Here is a 20,063-nt window from a genome sequence, read left to right as displayed (position 1 = left end):
GTCTGCTGCTATGACTCCCAGCAGCAGACACAGGGTCTATAGCGGACACAGGGGCACGGCGGATACGGGATTTCAAGCAGATACGCCCCCCCCCAAAAAAAACAAAAAAAATTGGGAAAAAAAACGCTGCGGGGGAAAAGGACTGCAACGGAGGCTGTACATCTTCACCACTACCTTGTCCCCCCATCGACCCGGAGTTCAAAGGACTAGGTAGGTAGGTATAGCTACACACTAAAAAGCAAACAAACCGGTACCCGGAGGCGTGACCTCAGTCGAGGAGACTTCCTCACCGGAAGTTGACATGCCTATCACTACCGGGCAGCTGTGTCGGGAACCGAAACTGCCGTACAGAGACTACAGCTTTAAAAATATGTTGCAGTCTAAACTAAAGAAAACTCGACTTGCGGTGAAGATGCGATCGTTTCTGCCCGTGGTAGTCGCCGTGATTGCCTGGTCGGCTTCATCAGCAGGTAGGCTCCGCCAGACATTTCTCGATAACTAAAATAAATACTAGATATTGGCCAAAATAAGAGAAACGCTCTATCAGATGACAATTGCGCCGAGTATTGTGATTAAGCATTCCACACATGTTGTCAAATGTGAACAACTGTATTTCATTCGTGCAATCCGCCGAGAGGTCCAGTAGAGACGAGTCAGTGGGTGGACATGCAGCGGGGAAGCGGTTGTTCTAACACAACTGATCTTTGACAAATTGATTCACAGTGACTGTTGATGTCAGCTTTCTCAGGAGTCAGTAATCAACGTGTACTTTTAACCAGCCCATTTCCTGCATTTATAAACGGTCTTTCAAAGCTTAGTTTAGATGATGTTGCTTTTGTTTACCACAATTTTATACATAAGCCTTTTCCATTTCACACGGTCGTTCACAACTATAGTTACATTTAAAAAAAAAACAGATAGAATGAAAAATTAAATATGCCAAGTTGCCAAGATGACAAGTTAGACTGGGGTCAAACCAAACACATAGATATTTAAAACATGAAACCACTTCCAAATACGTTCCAGAAAGAGTAAGATTTAGTTGTTCATTACCGTGGCTCATGATACAGTGCTAAACTTTCTTCCAACTCTAAAGCCCCCCCCCCCCCTCTCACTGGACCCGCGGCACGTTCTAAACTGGATTTGTGTTACCCTTTATTTTATAATTGGAATACCACTCAAAACGTACAAGTATGACAAAAAAATACAACAAAGCACACAAAGCTTGAAAAGATTCGTTTTTTTTTTGTCGCTGACATTCGTTAAGTGCTTTGTAAATTCGATCTGCCGCAGCGACGCAGCCAGCGTGCCGCGGGTCCAGTGAAAGGGAGGCTAAAGGTATTCACGGATCAAATTTTCAACGGCCGATGTCGCCTTCTATAGGATCAAAATGAGGCTCATTGTCACATAAGATTCCGAGAAAAACATGGCTTCTCTGAAATAGCTGACTTTGTCCTTCAAGCTTTTAGTGTTGCAGCAAAAGTTCAAAGTTCGAGTACACTTCACACAGGGGAGATGGTACACGTCATTTCCTGGGACGGCTGGGAGTTCTACAAGGTCCGCGCCACTGGAGCCATGACCAACGCCAACGTCAAAGTCACGTGCGAGGCGGCGGGGATGCGGTACCCGTGCTACGGGGGGAACGAAACGTGCTTCGGGTGGGCGTCAGACTGCATCAGTGTCAACAGTTACGCCAACGACTGCCGGGTCCCGCTCGACTTCTTCCACCTCCTGTGCGGGCCCCCCTACGGGAGGTGGTGCGCTCCGCTGGGGGACATGTTTGTGTACCTGCCCGACGTGTTAGACGATGGAGGCGGCTGTGGGTTTACATGGTGTACTTCCGGAGCAAAGAAGTACGACAAGTTTGCCCTGTGTGCAGGTAATCGTTTTCATGATGTTGAAATCTGACTTCTCCTAGAAAAAAAAGGGTGTCCCTGTGGTGCAGTGGCCTGCGCCTTTGTCTCTCACCACATCGGGTTCAAATTACTTGACTTCTCCTGCTCACTTTTAAATTCACTACTGTACATTTGATTTTGAATATTCCCGTTTACCAATTGTATAAATTTAAGTTTGGTGAGACTAAAAATGTATGTATGTAAAGTGGACTGCAGGTAGAATAGTGTCTCTCTATGTAACACCAATGGATATCTAAATAAGAAATAAATAAAAAAATATTAAAAAAAACAATACAACATCACCCAGATTCCTTCAAAGGGCAGAATATGTGCTTTTTATAACAATAACTATGTAGAAAATGAAGTATATTTTGCTCTAGAATGTAAATTGTCCTAATATACAAACGTTGATGCGATCAAATCTTTGATGATAATCCAAATTGTAAAAACTCAAAGCAAATATGGGAAATATGTTGTCTTAACATGTTTTAATGTGAGGGAAGAGAGATAGATGAAGAGATACATCGAGCTATATCATATCCTATTTACAGGATGACTTTAGTTATTATAGACATATAAGGACCCACGCAAAATTGTGTTGAAAAATTTTAGAATATTCCATGTTTCAAAACACAGAATCAAATAGTTGCGTGTGTAAACCCAGCCTTTATTTTCACCCTCCAACAGTCGCCGTGGGTACGTGTGCGAGCAGCCCTTGTACAAACGGCAGCACCTGCCTGGACCAGCCGAATGGCCACACCTGTGTGTGTGCCCCTGGCTACGGCGGCAACTACTGCGAAAGAGGTAGGATAATCTACTACATCTAAATCCCGCTTTGAACAACACAGAACAAAACTTTAACATCGTTGTAATGTGTTTTCTTAAATCTAGCAAGTCCGATTGCAGAAGGTATCAGATGAATTGCTTTTTTTCCACCCTTGATTTCGATTGATTGTCACAAGCATGGTGCCGTGACTTTTGTTAGAATTGTGAATGTGAATGTCGCTAGGGGTCTCTTCATTGGCTTGGTCTATGTTTGTCTGCTCCCCAACAATCTTTCAAAAGTTGCTTATAATTCTCACTTTACAAAGACATCGTGTTGGAATCTACCGGCAAACTGGTGCTGTTATCTTCACGGAACCCCACGATCGTCCTTTCGGGGGTATATCGCTCATCCTTGCGAGAATTTTGTGACTTTTAACGGCTGTATCTGTACGTGGGGAGGGCAAGCCGGCAACCCTTTGTTTACACCGAGTGATGTCAGTGAGGAACTACTGTGGCCATACACCTGTAACCAGTTGAGTGGAACCTCCGTCGTACCCACAGAAGACATCGGTGTAGTGACCACTAAATCTGCGGGGAGAGCTGTAAGACCTGGTGAGTCTTTTGTTTCGATACCGAGTGTGAGGTGACCAAGCCTTTGTTTACATTGACAATTTTCATCGAGCGATCATGGCTGAAGCTCGGGTGGATATAGCTGTGCTGGACCCGCTCGCTGAGAAACTGGAGGACACAAACTTGTGGATTAAATGCTACATGAAATCAGGTTTCAAGCCAAGGGAAGAAGATGTCGCCTTGTCGTTGATTGAAAGTATGAAACAACATGGCGTCGGTGGTGTGAGACCATCTGACATCCTGGGCGTACAAGTAATTCCTCCTATGATAATCATCAATCTGTCAAGCCTCGAAGTAAAAGATGTAGCTCTCAAAGAGGGTCAGATCCAGCTTCATGGAAAGACTCTAACCTTGCTGGACTTTGTGACTACCCCCCTGACCAAGCCTCGCCTGACCAGGATTTCCATACCCGGGGTGTACCATTCCGTGCCTGACTCCGTCGTAGCAGACTGGGTCGACGAATTTGCAATTCGTGCCACACCGATCGAGAGACATCGAGTTAAGGATGCCACTGATATGTTCAAGCACCTCAGAACAGGCCATAGATTCTGCTACGTAGAAAGGTTCACTGAGCGCCCCCCGCCTAGGTTCACTACTATGAGTGTGCCTCACCCACTGAACCCCTCGGAACCTATTGACGTTGACCTCGAGATATTTTGCGGCCAAGGACAGATCGTGAACTGCCGACGTTGCAAAGGTCTGGACCACAAGGCACATGAATGTCCAAATATCACGTGCTTCTCATGCGGTATGTTTGGGCACACCAGGGCGAATTGCCGTTCGAGCACCGACGCTGAGCGTCATCCAACTCGCCGTCACAGACGGGCTGCTGACCCACGAGAAGCCGTATTTAGCCCTGGGACTCAGGACTCAGTTAACCTGATAAATCATGCGTTTGATACATATGTGAAACCAGCTGCAGCCTTGCCTACGTCTAATCGCTTCCAGACCCTGATAGACCTGGAGGAAGAAGCCGTTCCCACCAGCATCTCGGGAGTCATACGAGACATACGTGGCCACCAGTCAGATCACCGCCGTAACTCCAGGAGCAAGCGACGGTCTTCAAACGCCAGAGTAACGCAGGTCGTGGAACCAGAGACCTCTTCACATCCTAACACCAGCCTGAATGTATCTGCGAACTTTCGGCCTACAAATGACCGTTACAACTTGAGAAATAGGAAACGCTCTCTACCATCACCAGAGCAGCGCACATATTCGGCACACAAGAAGCAGAATGCAGAACAACCTCTCGTCCCTGTAGGTGCACTGCCATCATCCGGTCAAGGAATTCTGAACTCTTCTCGTGATGTATACACTAAAACTGGCTCCCACACAGGAGGGCATCTGGATGATCCTCTCGACCTCAGCAGTACCCAGCACGCTTCATCTTCTACGCGACTGGACGTTGTAAGGAACAACAGTGCATCTGATAACTCTCACGGGACACCTGCTACTACTGACACTGAACGCTCAAAAATGAGGTCTTCTGCGAAGTAGCAGCCAAGTTCAGGACGTGACTGTGTAACTGTTCTATATCTGAACGCGCGCAGCGTCAAGTCGGTTAGTAAGAAATACAACAAACTGGTACAGTTTCAAAATCTTGTAGCAAATGTCCAACCTGAAATTATTTCAATGACTGAAACTTGGTTGACTTCATGTGTAGCCGACCAAGAACTTCTTCCCCAAGACTACACCATACACCGAAAAGACAGAAGTGTCATCATGCCTGGAAGGACAGGTGGGGGTGTAATCCTAGCTGTTAAATCTAGTATTCCTTCAAAGAGAAGGGAAGACATTGAGCCCATGGATGAGGTTCTTATTTGTGACATCCAACCTATGAACCAATCCAAAATTGCATTTATTGTGTATTACAGGCCACCCAGTGGTGACATGTCTGTCTTTAATGCCAATTTGTATTCCCTTCTTAGTCATGTGTACAGGTAGTGTTAACAGGTGATTTCAACTGTCCTAACATTGACTGGTCTAATGTAACTAGCAGTTCAGAACAGGAGTGTCACCTGTGCGATACTGTAAATGACTACTCACTTTCTCAGATAAATAATGTCATATCCAACATTCATGGACATCTATTAGATGTAGTATTGACTAATATACCTGAAAAATGTTCAGAAATCGAACAGGTGACATCTGAGTATCCTACTGATCATGCTATTTTACAGTTTGATTTGATTATGAATCGGAAGATTGATATATGTCAGACAAAACGATATGTTTACAATTTCAAAAGAGGGAACTTTGATTTGTTAAGGCTAGAGTTAGGTCATATATCTCAGAATGTTAACACAGATGAAAATCTTGATAACATCTGGGAGAAGTGTTGACCTTTGTGTTCCTAAGACATGTGTAAAAAGTTATTTTTCCCTACCGTGGATCGATGGTGAGGTCAGACATGCGCGAAACAAAAAGAAGACGGCATGGAGACTAGCTAAACGAACTAACAGTCCTTCTCACTGGAACAAATTTAGAAAACTCAGAAACGACTTTCAAAAACTCCTTAAAGAAAAGTTTAAGTCGTTTCTAGAATTCTGGACAGCCTAGGTGCTTTAGTATACAGGAACCCGAAAAGATTCTGGTCCTTTTTCAGATCCAAAACAAAATCTCGATGTCTCCCAGCTGTTATGAAATCTGTTACTTCCAAGGCGACTACAGCCAAAGAAAAAGCAGACATGTTTAATAATTACTTTCATTCAGTGTTCACAGTGCCCAATGATGATCAAAATCTGCCCGAAATCTCTATTTATGAACATCCATCTCTAGGACTTATTAATTTGTCAGTTGACGAAGTTCAAAAGGTATTAATTAACCTTGATTGCACAAAAGCAATTGGTCCTGACGGAATCTCGCCAGTCGTACTTCGTGAGTGCGCGCATGTGATTGCACCTCAGCTCACCGCACTTTTTAACAAAAGTTTGAGCTTAGGCTGGGTCCCAGTGCGGTGGAAAGATGCAAATATTTGCCCCGTCTTCAAAAAGGGCCACAAAGATTTAGTTGAAAATTACCGCCCGATTTCCCTTTTGAGCATTGTTGGAAAAGTGATGGAACGGTGTCTGTTTAATCGTATATTTCCTCATTTAAAGCACCAAATCTATCCACTGCAACACGGGTTCATAAAGGGCAAATCCACATCGACACAACTTCTTGAAATTTACCAGGAAATTGGCTCCATCCTAGATCGTGGTGGCCAAGTAGACATTGTATATTTAGACTTTTCTAAGGCCTTTGATTGCGTATCCCACCAGTTATTAATCCACAAGCTTAAACAGTATGGTATCCATTCTAACTTACTATCCTGGTTTACTAGTTACTTGTCTTGTCGCAGACAACGTGTACTAGTTGAAGGCACTAGCTCAGATTGGCTTCCAGTAATTTCAGGTGTCCCGCAAGGGTCAATTCTGGGGCCTCTCTTGTTTTTGCTTTTTATCAATGATCTGCCTCTCGCGGTTAGCAGCAAATTAGCCCTATATGCAGACGACTCAAAATGTTTCAAAGAAATAATAACTGTTATGGATTGTGTGTCTCTTCAGAGGGACATTGAGTGTATGTATGATTGGGGGAACACATGGTCGATGATTTTCAACCCCGATAAATGTAAAATTCTCAGATTTAGTAGGCAAAGAAATCCCGTCAAGTTCACCTACAAGATGGTTGACACCGTTCTAGAAACGGTTTCTGAATTCACGGATTTAGGGGTATTGGCTGACAGGCATTTGACATGCAATTACCATGTACAAAATATAATATCAAGAGCGAATTCTGCCCTGGGCTTCATAAAGCGATCAGTGGGTTTTCACGCCCCTCCCAACGTTAAGAAAATGTTATACCTCACCCTCGTCAGGAGTAACCTTGAGTATTGTTCCGTAGTATGGTCTCCCTACACCCACAATCTTATCTCCTCAATCGAAAAAATTCAAAGACGGGCTTCGAAGTATATACTCAATGACTACTCCACTAACTACAGAATTAGGCTAATGCAATGCTCACTTTTACCACTCTCATACAGACGTGAAATTCTAGACCTATGTTTCTTATTTAGATGCTTCCTAGGATACTACGACATTGATATTAACAAATATATCAAATCGCCCCATCCATCACTCAGATCAACTTCTCAGTATAAGCTCCAACCAGAAAAGTGTCAAACCACAACATTCAAAAATTTCTTTTTTCAAAGGATTGTACATATATGGAACCGATTACCAGTTACCACCAGATCCCTTAGAATATGCCCGAACGTCTCCTTTGTAACCTTTAAGAAGTCCATCCTCAGTCACTACCACTACCTTCTATGCGATAAATTTGATCCCGAAAACATATACACCTGGTACACACCCTGTTCCTAGACTCTGACTTAGTAATTACTATCATGTTTATATCATATGTACTATTTGTGTTATCTTTATTTCTATTTATTGTTTCTATTTATGCCACTATTCGACATTATTCTGTGTTTTTGTTTACAATTGATTTATTCAATAGTGGTCACTTTTTATCATTTATCCTTGTGTAATTATCATTTGTTTCTCTCGTATATATTAACCATGTTTTTTATGTTGGACAGGGGTCTAGTGAAAGAACTTAGTTCTGTTACCCCTGTCCAGTTACCTCTGTAACGAAGTTTTAATAAATAAATAAATAAATTGCAGATCTCGACGAGTGTAGCAGCGCCCCCTGTCGGAATCGAGCTACATGCCATGATGGAGTGAATGGTTTCGCCTGCGAGTGCGCAGCTGGTTACACCGGACTCTCCTGTGAAATAGGTTAGTCTTAAGCTGCACACTGGACTAAGCAGGATATTCTGATTTATATTCTATTTTTTCATTCATTTCCATTATGGCATATGTAGTCATCTATCTGAATCATAGTTGAACTGCGATTGCCGACACTAAAAATTAACTTGACATATAAGGCTCTAAATAACCTGGTACCAGCCTACATGAGACATATGTTCACGTACTATAGGGATAGGGCAACTAGAACAACACGACAAAGCGAGTCTAACCTACTGTATGTACCAATGGTCCGTAGAGAAGTATATAGAAGGTCTATCTCCTACTCAGGCACAACTCTATGGAATAGTCTGACACCAAACTTGAGAACGGCGCCTTCAGTTGCAACATTCAAAAATATGTTGCGACGAGAAACCATGGCCTGACCTTGAATACCGAATATGGAAATGATTGTAACGTCATCTTTGTAAATTTTGTTATATTTGCCGATAGTAATAGTTGTCAAAAGGACCCCTGACCTCCTCCCTTGAACTCTGGAAGAACGGCTTCGGTCGAAGAGTGTATCTGTATACAGTACTCTCAAGGTTAAATAAAGGTTGAAAAAAAAACTTACCCGAGTTTTTGACAGATCGGCTCCATTCTTTGTCAAGGAATGAGCAATCCACTGGAGATAGAAAATTTGGATAAGTCCTATTTTGTGTTAGCAATTGCAGTTTAAATTTGATTTAAATGATTTCTATCAACGCAGACGAACTTTCAAGAGATGTTATCTACATGTACTGTTGCATTGTAAAATATATTTAGACTACAGCGAGCAGATTATTATTGGAATGAGCTGAGCACGTTGGACTAATGCTTCTGACCGTTTACAGCTTATGATTGTCTTATAAAATCTCAAGATCGTCTCATAAAATCTTAAGATCTAGCACAAAATCTTGAGATTTTCATAATAAATCTTGAGATTTTTTCATTTTCAACGAAGCTTGAAGACTCCCGCTGGGAGTCACTATGATTCATTGTGTATCAGAGAAATGTTTCACAAAATATTGGATATGTACCTTTGGCTATAAACGGTCAGAAGCATTAGTCCAACGTGCTCTACTCATTCCTGTTTATTTATTAGATATATCATTAAATCTATCAACACTTTGGTTGCAGACATCGACGAATGTGCCAGTAACCCATGTTGGGCCGGAGGGACGTGCTTGGATGGGGTAGACAGCTACAGCTGTGTCTGTCCTGAAGGCTATGCCGGAGAGAGGTGCGAAACAGGTACTAGATAATTATGTCAAAAAACATATCTGCTTTTATATGTACAAATGTACAGTGAAGTCATCAGACTGTAAGTTTAATGCCACCATGGTGTATTCCATATCGCTAATGATGCAATAATTGTGTGTTTTTTGTCAGTTATGTACGCCGCCGGCTGCCTGCTGTTCTCCGACGATGCCGCCTCCTATCCCGAAGCGAGCCAGGAGTGCCAGAACAGGGGAGGGCACCTGGTGGATGTGAAGGAGGCCGAGCTGCAGCGTCTCATCGCTGATAGCATTTCTACAGGAAGTGACGTGTCTCCATGGATTGGGCTCAAAATGTCGCCTGGTGCGATGACCTACACTGACGGGTCTAAGGTCACAGGTCTGATACTTCATTGAGAATTTACCATCTTTTTTTCCCTCCATGCCTTTAGGCGCTTGAATGGTCGGATTAAACAAAACATTGATATAAGTTATATTAATCTATATATATGAATGTATGAACGAATTCATATATATAGATTAATATAATGAATGATATATGTTGATAGAGTTATTAGGACTCAAATGACTGTGTATCTCTGTTATATTGTATCTGACCCTTACCTCTTCCCTCATGACCTCAATGAAAAGCGGCCTGCGTGCCGATTTGAGCTTATCATGAATAAACAAAGGTTCAAACAAACAAAACAAAAATTCTTTATTCTACTTACCGGACCTTTTTAAATACAAGCATCATGTGTAGGCCTATTGTGGTGACAATCACCTTATTGAATATTATATCCCGTTTCCAACCATTGTTCAATGAATGAGGGTCATGAATCAATTTATTCGGCAAAACGTCATACTTAAGGATAAAACTGGGGAAATATGTAACGCCACCTTATGTCAACTGCAGAACAGCTGGAATGGTCCGCTGGTGAACCTCCAACTTCCTGTGACCTGTGTGCGTACCTGGACAGCACGGATGGATATCTGGCCAAAACAGCTTCCTGTATGGAGCGACATCACTACGTTTGCCAGTCTCGTAAGCCAATCACGAACAACAGTATTTTGTTATATTGCAACATAATTATGTAAACGAAGTTACGAATATCTGCTAAAATATGTTTGCCTTTGACAAAATAAAACCAAAAAGGCATACAGAAAGGTTACACAATACATGGAGACTTTGATGATGATTTTGAACACTTGTATTTTGTTCTTGTTTCAGAGTCAAAGAAATGCCATCAGGAGAACTGTCCGAACAACGGCGTCTGCTCGACCTGTTTCAACGACACCTTCACATTCTGCCCATGCCCTGATGGATATGAAGGAGACTCTTGCAATATAGGTTATGACGTTAACTTTTTTGCATACAATAAGACAAACATAAATTGCTATTTTTACCCATGTAATGTGTGTACGTTCTTGTTTATGAGCCATGTAGTATGTAGTATGTGTCCAGGGGCAGTTGAAAATAGTCTGCAGGCCTGAGTTTTTATTTTTTATTTTTCCCTGGTAACCGACGAAATGCAATGAAATTGCAAACATATTTCATGTATTCTGTCATTTTATCATACTATCAGGTGCTACAGAAAATAACTAGTCACATTGTAATAAATCTAGATGTCGTAAATTATTTCTGATGCTCTCCGGTCTTCAGGATGGTTTTATTATGGTTACCTTCACAGAAGGGTAACCATATTGTTTTTGCTCGTTTCCTCTTCCTCTTCTTCTCCGCACAAATAGGGTCAACGACCTGAACCAGACGGCTGTCACCATGGTTACTGGTAAACATCGTGGTGTTCCATTACATAATGTAGCAACACGCATCTTAGTCTTCTTCTCCTCACAGATAGGGTCAACGACCTGAACCAGACGGCTCTCACCATGGTTACTGGTAAACATCGTGGTGTTTGATTACATAATGTAGCAACAAGCTTTAGAGGGGGCTGCTCACCATATATTCAATGTGTTTGAACAGAGCAGTTGTTTGTAAGGCTTACAACATGTGAAGGTAACCATAATGTATTTGCTGGCAAATGTTACATGGTCTAGTGTTTTGTTCCTATTTTTGACAGATATTGACGAGTGCTTGTCTGATATCGATCCTTGTGAAAACGGCGGCATCTGCCTGAATGATGTAAACTCCTACCACTGCTACTGCCCGTTTGGATACGAAGGAGACAATTGCAAAACAGGTAACAGGTATCTTTTGCAGAATCTCATTACCTCATCGTCAGACCTTCTACACAACCATCCGTTTTCTGCAGATAGAGAAGTTGATGAGGTGGTACATAATATCACTACTTTTGAGTAATATATGCTTGTAACTCGGTTAATTAGAATTGCCACATGGGCAATGTGTTCCAGTTGATTACATACGTGTGCTATATTTTGTATGAATATTTTCATTCATTGATGCAGTTGATGCAAGTCATTTAGATTAGTGTTGTACTCTTGTTGTTTGAATGTTTCAATGAAATTATAAGATTGTTGTAGGGATTTCCTTGAGAACGTAATATAAGCACTTTGGATAGATGTTTGAAACCTCCTTCTTCTTTCCGTATTTTTCTCTCTCCTCCTTCAGACCTAGACCGGTGCGCCATGGTTTCCTGCCCATCGGGCTGGCAGTGCCAGGACGAAGGCGATCATTTCATCTGCCTGGGTAATCTCTCAACATTCTTAAGTTGAACTTATACTTCCGTAAGAAGCGTAAAACCTCTTGTCAATAGTTTAGCAAGGACGTGGAATAGATGAAATGTAAACGTAGAAGATGGAATCACTCATATTGACTATGTACCATGTGTAAACTTGTTCTTAAGAGCAGCTGTCTGTAAAAACCAAGCAAAATGAGGAAAAAGTGGCCAAGTTCAAAAAATGAAATTTTCTTAGATTTTGTGTGGTGGTAGGGTCTTGGCCCAAACCTACAAAAATGGGAAAGTTTTTGGTCGGAGGTTACCAGTTGCCATGGTAACGGCCATTTTTCAAAATGGCGGATTTTCGCCTTGTGAAGGCCTCTCTCTCGCTCAAAATGGACCATCTTTGGCCTACTGTAACTCGCACAAATGAATAGAAATGTTGCTGCCCCTAACATATTATATTATTCATATCTTAACAACAAAAACCATGTTAAATGTTGCTCGAAATGTTTTTGCAGTGAGATGCAACAAACGTTTAAAGATGACCTGTTTTTGTGAAATTTCAAAATTGACAAAACGCCATTTTTTGACGTTTTTAGCAAGCAATACCTCCTTAAAGGGCACTTCAAATTTGTTGATTTTTGACACAGCTCTAGTTCAGACCTTTATAAATATCATATTAAAAAAGAAGTCTGGGTTCTCAATGGGGCGGGCCACAGTGACCCGGAGACTAAGCCATTGTTTCCATTGTAGCAGAATTTCAACTACAGAATTGAAGGTGAAATAAACATGTGCAACTTGGTGATTGAGATAAGAATGACTTTTCTTGAACTTTTCTATGGTGCAAGAAACCTGCCTGGCACTTAGAAAAGTATTTTGCAACAGTTGACTGTTGGTTGCCATGGCAACGGCCATCTTTGTTGTTAATGATGGATTTTCACATGGTTGTATAAGGAAAACATCCCTATAGCTACCTGCTGATTGCACTAGAGATATGGACATAACTTTTATATTTCCATATAGCATGGTTTCCAACGTTTCATAGATCAAAAGTTCAAGATCAAGCATTAAGATTTAGAGGGTGTAATAGCTATAGGGGGTTATCAGAACCAATGAAATCAGAATTTTCATCTTGCTAAATTTTAGTCATTTTTAAGGGGCTTCCATCATTGGCAATGTTGATGAATGGTTTTACCAGAGAAACATTGAGTCAACAACTAACATTGTTTTATTGGGACACGTATATCAGGAGCCATGACTTAAGGGTCTTTATGTGTATTTTTCGTTTTTTGGGACTGATACGAAATATTAGTGAGGTAATCACGTCTCACTACGGTGTGAGCTATGGCCATCTTAGTGTCGCTGTGTGAAAACCACGGATAGATGCCATGAAATGCTTTCAACAATTAAAATGTTAATTAGGGCACTACATGGGGTTTATAGGGAAACTTGGTATGGAATAAAGCTGTTTTACACATTCTTGATATTTGTTCTCTAAGACATCAATCAGTAAGTTACTTACTCAATCATTTTGTGTATTCACTATGTGGTACATAAAGACAAAGGGTCCGCATGCATTGGGGTTATCAGGACTCCACATACCAGGGGTATAGAGGGCGCAGAAGGCGCATTGCGGAACACTTCTGTTTACCTCTTCCTATGTTAAGATTGACCTCCAACGTACATCCACTGGAGAATATTGTAGACACATTTTAGTTTAATCTTTGGATAGTTTTCCCGAATTCTCCGTAGATGAATACTTTCTGTATCTGTGCTAATTTTGACCTACAACTTGTAACTGTAGGTCAACCTATAGCTGAAATAGGATTTTAGGCTTTTCTTAAATCAGTGGCTTTTAGTTTCTAAAATAGTAAAAAAATTGTATATTGTTGATACGATACATGTAAAAAATTCTGAAGGCACTAATCACTGAGGTACTCGGATATCTGATATACAGTTTTTTTTTGTTTCGCCAGGCCGTGTCCCTCGAATTCATGGTGACAGAATGCATAAAAAAGTATGCAGTATATATAGAATAATTCTATAGAAAGAAATCTTAACTTTATTAGCATAAATAGTCAAATCAAAGTATAGTCCCTGACAAAAATACAACGCCCCTCTTAAGCTCAGTTCATTAACTTTGTTTTAGTGAGCTATTGGTTAAAAGTACTACTTCGTCTTCAATTTTATGATGGTCTACCCATTATAATTTTCAAATTGTATAAACAATCTTAAAAGCAACTGTCTTCGTATCTGGATGTATCATATCAGATGCATAGCGTCCTACTACTCCCCTTTTTTGTCAGTGGGTGTTGCAGAAGGTCAAATACTTTACTGTGCGCATAGCTATGACATTTACCTTGTGAATATCCGTCATTAAGTATGGCCGTTTCACATTTATATAATAATATAAATGTAAGGAAATAATGATATGTAATCATATACTTAAAAAATATTGTTTGGAGGCAAATTAGATTTAATATTTATAAGGGTATTAAGGGAAGCTATGATTATCTGTAAGTGTATGTATTGTGTGCTGCACATATACACATTGTCCCAGTTTTTATTTGGCTTTTGTTGTGACCCATGTATGTCCATATTCTGTTAGTAGTTGTATTGGTAATTCATTTTGGAAAACCAGTAAAGATAGAAAATAAAAGAATGGCCGTTGCCATGGCAACCAGCAATCAACTGTTACAAAAAAATAGAAGTGCCAGGTAGGTTCCTTGCAGCATAAAGGATTAAAAAAAATCATATTATCATCTCAATTTCCAACTTGCCAATCCTGAGTAAGAACAAATTTTGAACCAATTTTGAACCTTTGAAAGACTGTAACAATGAAGAAACCTACTTTCCTAAGTAATAGGTAGGATTCTTTGTTACATGAAAAAACGTCAGATTTCATTTTCTTCACATTATGTAACAAAGCTATGGATGTTTTCCTCCTACAACAATGTGAACATCCACCATTAAGAACAAAGATGGCCGTTGCCATGGCAACCAGCAGTCAACTGTTACATAATACTTTTCTATGTGCCATGCATTCATCAACTTTGCCCATGATGGAAGAAAAAGCCCCTTAAAAATGACTAAAATTTAGCAAGATGAAAATTCTGATTTCATTGGTTCTGATAACCCCCTAGTACACCCTCTTAATCTAAATGCTTGATCTTGAACTTTTGGTCTATGAAACGTTGGAAACCATGCTATATGGAAATATAAAAGTTATGTCCATATCTCTAGTGCAATCAGCAGGTAGCTTTAGGGATGTTTCCTTATACAACCATGTGAAAATCCATCATTAACAACAAAGATGACCGTTGCCATAGCAACCAACAGTCAACTGTTGCAAAATACTTTTCTAAGTGCCAGGCAGGTTTCTTGCACCATAAAAAAGTTCAAGAAAAGTCATTCTTATCTCAATCACCAAGTTGCACATGTTTATTTCACCTTCAATTCTGTAGTTGAAATTCTGCTACAATGGAAACAATGGCTTGGTCTCCGGGTCACTGTGGCCCGCCCCATTGAGAACCCAGACTTCTTTTTTAATATGATATTTATAAAGGTCTGAACTAGAGCTGTGTCAAAAATCAACAAATTTGAAGTGCCCTTTAAGGAGGTATTGCTTGCTAAAAACGTCAAAAATCTTTAAACGTTTGTTGCATCTCACTGCAAAAACATTTTGAGCAACATTTAACATGGTTTTTGTTGTTAAGATATGAATAATATAATATGTTAGGGGCAGCAACATTTCTATTCATTTGTGCGAGTTACAGTAGGCCAAAGATGGTCCATTTTGAGCGAGAGAGAGGCCTTCACAAGGCGAAAATCCGCCATTTTGAAAAATGGCCGTTACCATGGCAACTGGTAACCTCCGACCAAAAACTTTCCCATTTTTGTAGGTTTGGGCCAAGACCCTACCACCACACAAAATCTAAGAAAATTTCATTTTTTTAACTTGGCCACCTTATGCTTGGTTTTTACAGACAGCTGCTCTTAAATACAGATTTGTAAAGTTAATAGTAGATCGTGAATGAGCTGCTGAATATTGATATACATTACATTATAGGCATTGCGGATATTCTATTTCAATCATATATTAACCATTGACAGCATACTATGGATAAAAAAAATGCATAATAATGATCCATTGTGTGTCCTCACACACTAGGGAAAGATAACATCATTCTGTCAAACAAAGTCTCGTAATTCTACAATTGATATAAATAGTTTCTTTCCCTGCAGCAGGGAGCACATGGGACTACGAACGATATGTGTGCAGCAGCGCCTCCTGTCCCAGCGGCATGCACTGCAAGAAAGAGGGCCAGGCATATTTCTCTTGCAGAACCATGTAACTTGAAGGGCATAAGACACCAAAATACAACATTTTCTTATTATCTGAAATAAGAATAGCATCATTGAAGGAATATAAACGGTTAAAACGAATACACACCCTTCTGATGTTATCTAACATCGAACCATCAGAAACCACACTTCCATGGATCGAGCTGTTTATTCTTATCTGATCTTGTCACCAGGTGATTACATTAATCAGTGGCTTATACCTGCTCATGACGTCACAATGAACACGGCAACCGTTTCGGAACCTTACACAACGGCTTGCAAAAAACATTATTTCATGAGCAAACAGTGCATAATTATAGTGATAACATTTAATTGAATGACATAACAATATCTATTCCGTTTTCTTGTAAAAATAACGTTCTTTCCGAGCCATTGTGCAAAGTTCCAAATCGGCTGCCATGTTCTCGTGACGTCATGAGCAGGTAAGTCACTGATTAATGTAATTACCTTATTTTTGACAAACATTTAAGCATTACACACAACATTAAAAAAAAAAGATTGCTCTGGGGAGCTTTCGAGACGAATTACCTGGTTGGAAGAATCAAAAGCTGGAGGTATGATGTTTTCATGGTTCGATGTTCAATAACATCCGACGTGTGAATATGTTGTGAAAATTTTTATGTAATTAAACAATAGTATTTTGTTTTATGTAATTTCAGGAAATTCTTAATGTTGATGGCATTGGTGTCTTCTGCCCTTTAAAAAAAGTATCAGATATAAAGATTAATGATAACATAAACAGGTCTAAAAATGTAAACCCTGTCTTGACATCATCAACGGTAGTTTTATATATTCAATCACACAGCAGCTGTGCATCGCGGTGTGATTGGCATTGAGTAAAATCTAAAGTTGTACTTGTTCTGATGTGAATCAATTCATGCATGGGGAAACACATTAGAATGATTAATGACTAGGCGTTTCTTTTATTCTGTATCTGTATCTGTATCTATATAGCCGGTATAACCGCCATCAGGCGTAACACACCAGCTTCGCAGGCACGCGGCGCGGCAGCAGCTGGTCATATTACACCGAACGGTCTGTTACACCTAGTCTTTGCATATCTGACTGCAACCGTTCTTTAAAGCTACTTAGTGATGAAGCTCCCACAGTACTTGATGACAACGAGTTCCATTCTACTATGGTTCTCGGGAAATACGAATTTTTGAACACGTCAATCCTTGGCTGATAACTCTGGTACTTAAAAGCATGACTTTGAACCCAGAAGTCACCTCTACAGATATAACCTGCCATAGGAAATATGTGTGTTGTGATCTACAAACCAGGTCATTGGAAGCGTTTTCGGTTCGACACTTCCCTACGCGGACCATAACACTAGTCTCCAAGCAGACCCAACGGATTGCAAAGACCGTATCCAACTGGAAGAATGAGCTTTTATAGCTTGGGTTGCAAAAGCACTTCTTTCTGGCAGTTGGATACGGTCTTCGCAACCCATAGATCTGCTTGGAGATCACATAACATAACAACTTTCAAAAAACAGACGTGAGCCAGCTGGACCCTGCATCTGCTATTAGAATCATAGTGGAAAGTAGCCAGTTAGAGGTAGCAGACCACAGTTTCCGGCTTATGGGGATTTCTATAGTTAAGGGCCCGAAGGTGACTAGCTTCGACACGGTAAAAATTATAGCGCGGTGCACTTGAGAAATACGAGAAAGGAATATGTTTGAGTTTAACCCTCATCCGACCGACACATTTTTGCGACGAATCTGGCCGTATGGGGTCCAAACGGACCCCATTTTGCTTTGCCCCTAAATATATTTCTGGTGGATCTTATTGTAGTTATTGTGCATATCCTGTTTCAATAATCTATGGAGAATATTTTGACAAGTTTTGGTGTTGATGATTAATGCTAATTATCATAATTTATGCAGAAAATGAAGAGAACCCGCATTTTCCTTTAGCCCTATGTAGACTGGGGGGGGCTAAAAGTGCCCGCGCCAACTTTGACATCGTATAACTGCCAAACGACGTATCCTAGGACTACAAAACTTGGTGACTTTTCCTCAAATTTAGCTGGCAACAATTCCATGATAATCGTTCAAGTTTGTCATTTTTCCTGTTGCCATGGCAACGGGTTTCTGACAGGCATTTTATACAAAAAGTCACTATTTTTTTTAAAACAATGATATTTCTCAGGTTTTCTTGCTCAATCACACTAGTTTTCGAACATTTATAACATGAGATGTAATTAGATGTAACTTTCATGATTTATAATTCATAATTTATGCTAATTTGATGACGTAATTGCTCATAATCCAAGATGGCGGACAAGATGATTATTTTATGTATAAACAGGCTTTTTGCCTTCAAATTCGTCACTACCTGGTATTTTCTTAACCAGAAACATTCAGATTGACGTTTCCAGTCTCTTTCTTTTGTGAATGGGGGTAATAAATGGAAATAATATATTTTAAAAATTTCAAAATGGCCGATCCAAGATGGCGGATCCCAGGGATCGTTAACAACACATGACGTCATTCTGTGGCGTCATTTTGACGTCAACATAATTGCCATTGACGTCGTATGCCTTGGTATACTTTAAAATCAATAATACACTCTAATTTGTTGAATACCTTTCGATATTACGGGACTTTCCTATTTAGCCTTTTAAATCACATCGATGACGTCATAATTACGTCATATTACGTCATAACGTCACCAAATTTACAGAAATTATAAAACTTTACGTGAACATCACTCCCTGCAAATGTGGTGAGGATACATTATACGGTTTGGAAGTTATGAGGAATTTCTTTCAAATTACGTAACAAACAATGCGAAATTATCTGGGGTCCGTTTGGACCCCAGCGGACAACACGCACACTTTAGAGTATAACTTCCGCAAAAATCGGCCAATCCGGGTAAAAATTCTTCAGGAGTTGTGAAACATGTACATGAACAAACTCATGGAAGGATTTTTTTCTCCGACTAAAAATGTTGATATGGCACACATTAAAACCCGCCTGGGGTCCAAACGGACCCCATACGGTCGGATGAGGGTTAAGGTACAACCTACAAATAACTAGAAATACACAAAATACTGTAGGCCGGTATCGGCACGTCACGCACAGTTTGAAACAGTGCTCTGCGAGAGGTCACTGAACTGCAGCCGACTGACCCCGTGAGGCGGTTGCACAAGGTGGCGCATTTATACACAAAGCAGAAGAAAGACCCACTATCCAAATCCTACAGTCTACAAGCCGACATATTTCTACACCACACAGCATAGTTTACACATCACCCCGACCAATCGAACCACGTGAATCGCATTGAAACACAGATTCGTATCAGCCATTTCCCGACAAATCGCTTTCTAACTTGCGTTAACGACTACATCTGACCAAACAAACTCGCCAGTGAGATGGTGGAAGGTGTCAGCTTCCAAAAGACGTTTTCAGATTGACAATTTTGGCACTTAGGAAGTCATTGAATCCGCCCGCGATTTAACGTCTAGTTTCTACTACTTTTCTCTAAACGTTAAATCGCGGGCGAATTCAATCACTTCCAAAATGCAAAAATTATCAATCTGAAAACGTCTTTTGGAAGCTGACAGCTTCCACCGTCACACGGTTTGTTTGGTCAGATGTAGTCGTTAACGCAAGTTAGAAAGCGATTTGTCGGGAAATGGCTGATACGAATCGGAGTTTCAATGCGATTCACGTGGTTCGATTGGTCGGTGTGCACATGGATGCCTCTCACATGCAGCGTTCTACCCAGTCTTCAAGAGTTTGGGCCGCACTATTTTCTATACCCGCGTCATAAAAA

At 40.5% G+C, this 20,063-nt stretch overlaps 1 protein-coding gene across 1 annotated transcript; it reads left to right on the top strand.

The window, feature by feature from the left end:
* Nucleotides 1-301: 301 nt before the first annotated feature.
* On the top strand, nt 302-2,722 carry LOC136429137 (delta and Notch-like epidermal growth factor-related receptor). Its single transcript, XM_066419016.1, has 3 exons — nt 302-470; nt 1,511-1,879; nt 2,583-2,722. The coding sequence occupies exons 1-3, from the start codon at nt 302-304 to the stop codon at nt 2,720-2,722; spliced, it is 678 nt and encodes a 225-aa protein (XP_066275113.1).
* The last annotated feature ends 17,341 nt before the right edge of the window (nt 2,723-20,063 follow it).

Source organism: Branchiostoma lanceolatum, chromosome 3, assembly GCF_035083965.1.
Source record: "Branchiostoma lanceolatum isolate klBraLanc5 chromosome 3, klBraLanc5.hap2, whole genome shotgun sequence".
NCBI lineage: Eukaryota > Metazoa > Chordata > Leptocardii > Amphioxiformes > Branchiostomatidae > Branchiostoma > Branchiostoma lanceolatum.
The sequence above is the reverse complement of the archived record's forward strand: the minus strand, read 5'-3'. Positions and strand labels throughout refer to the sequence as shown.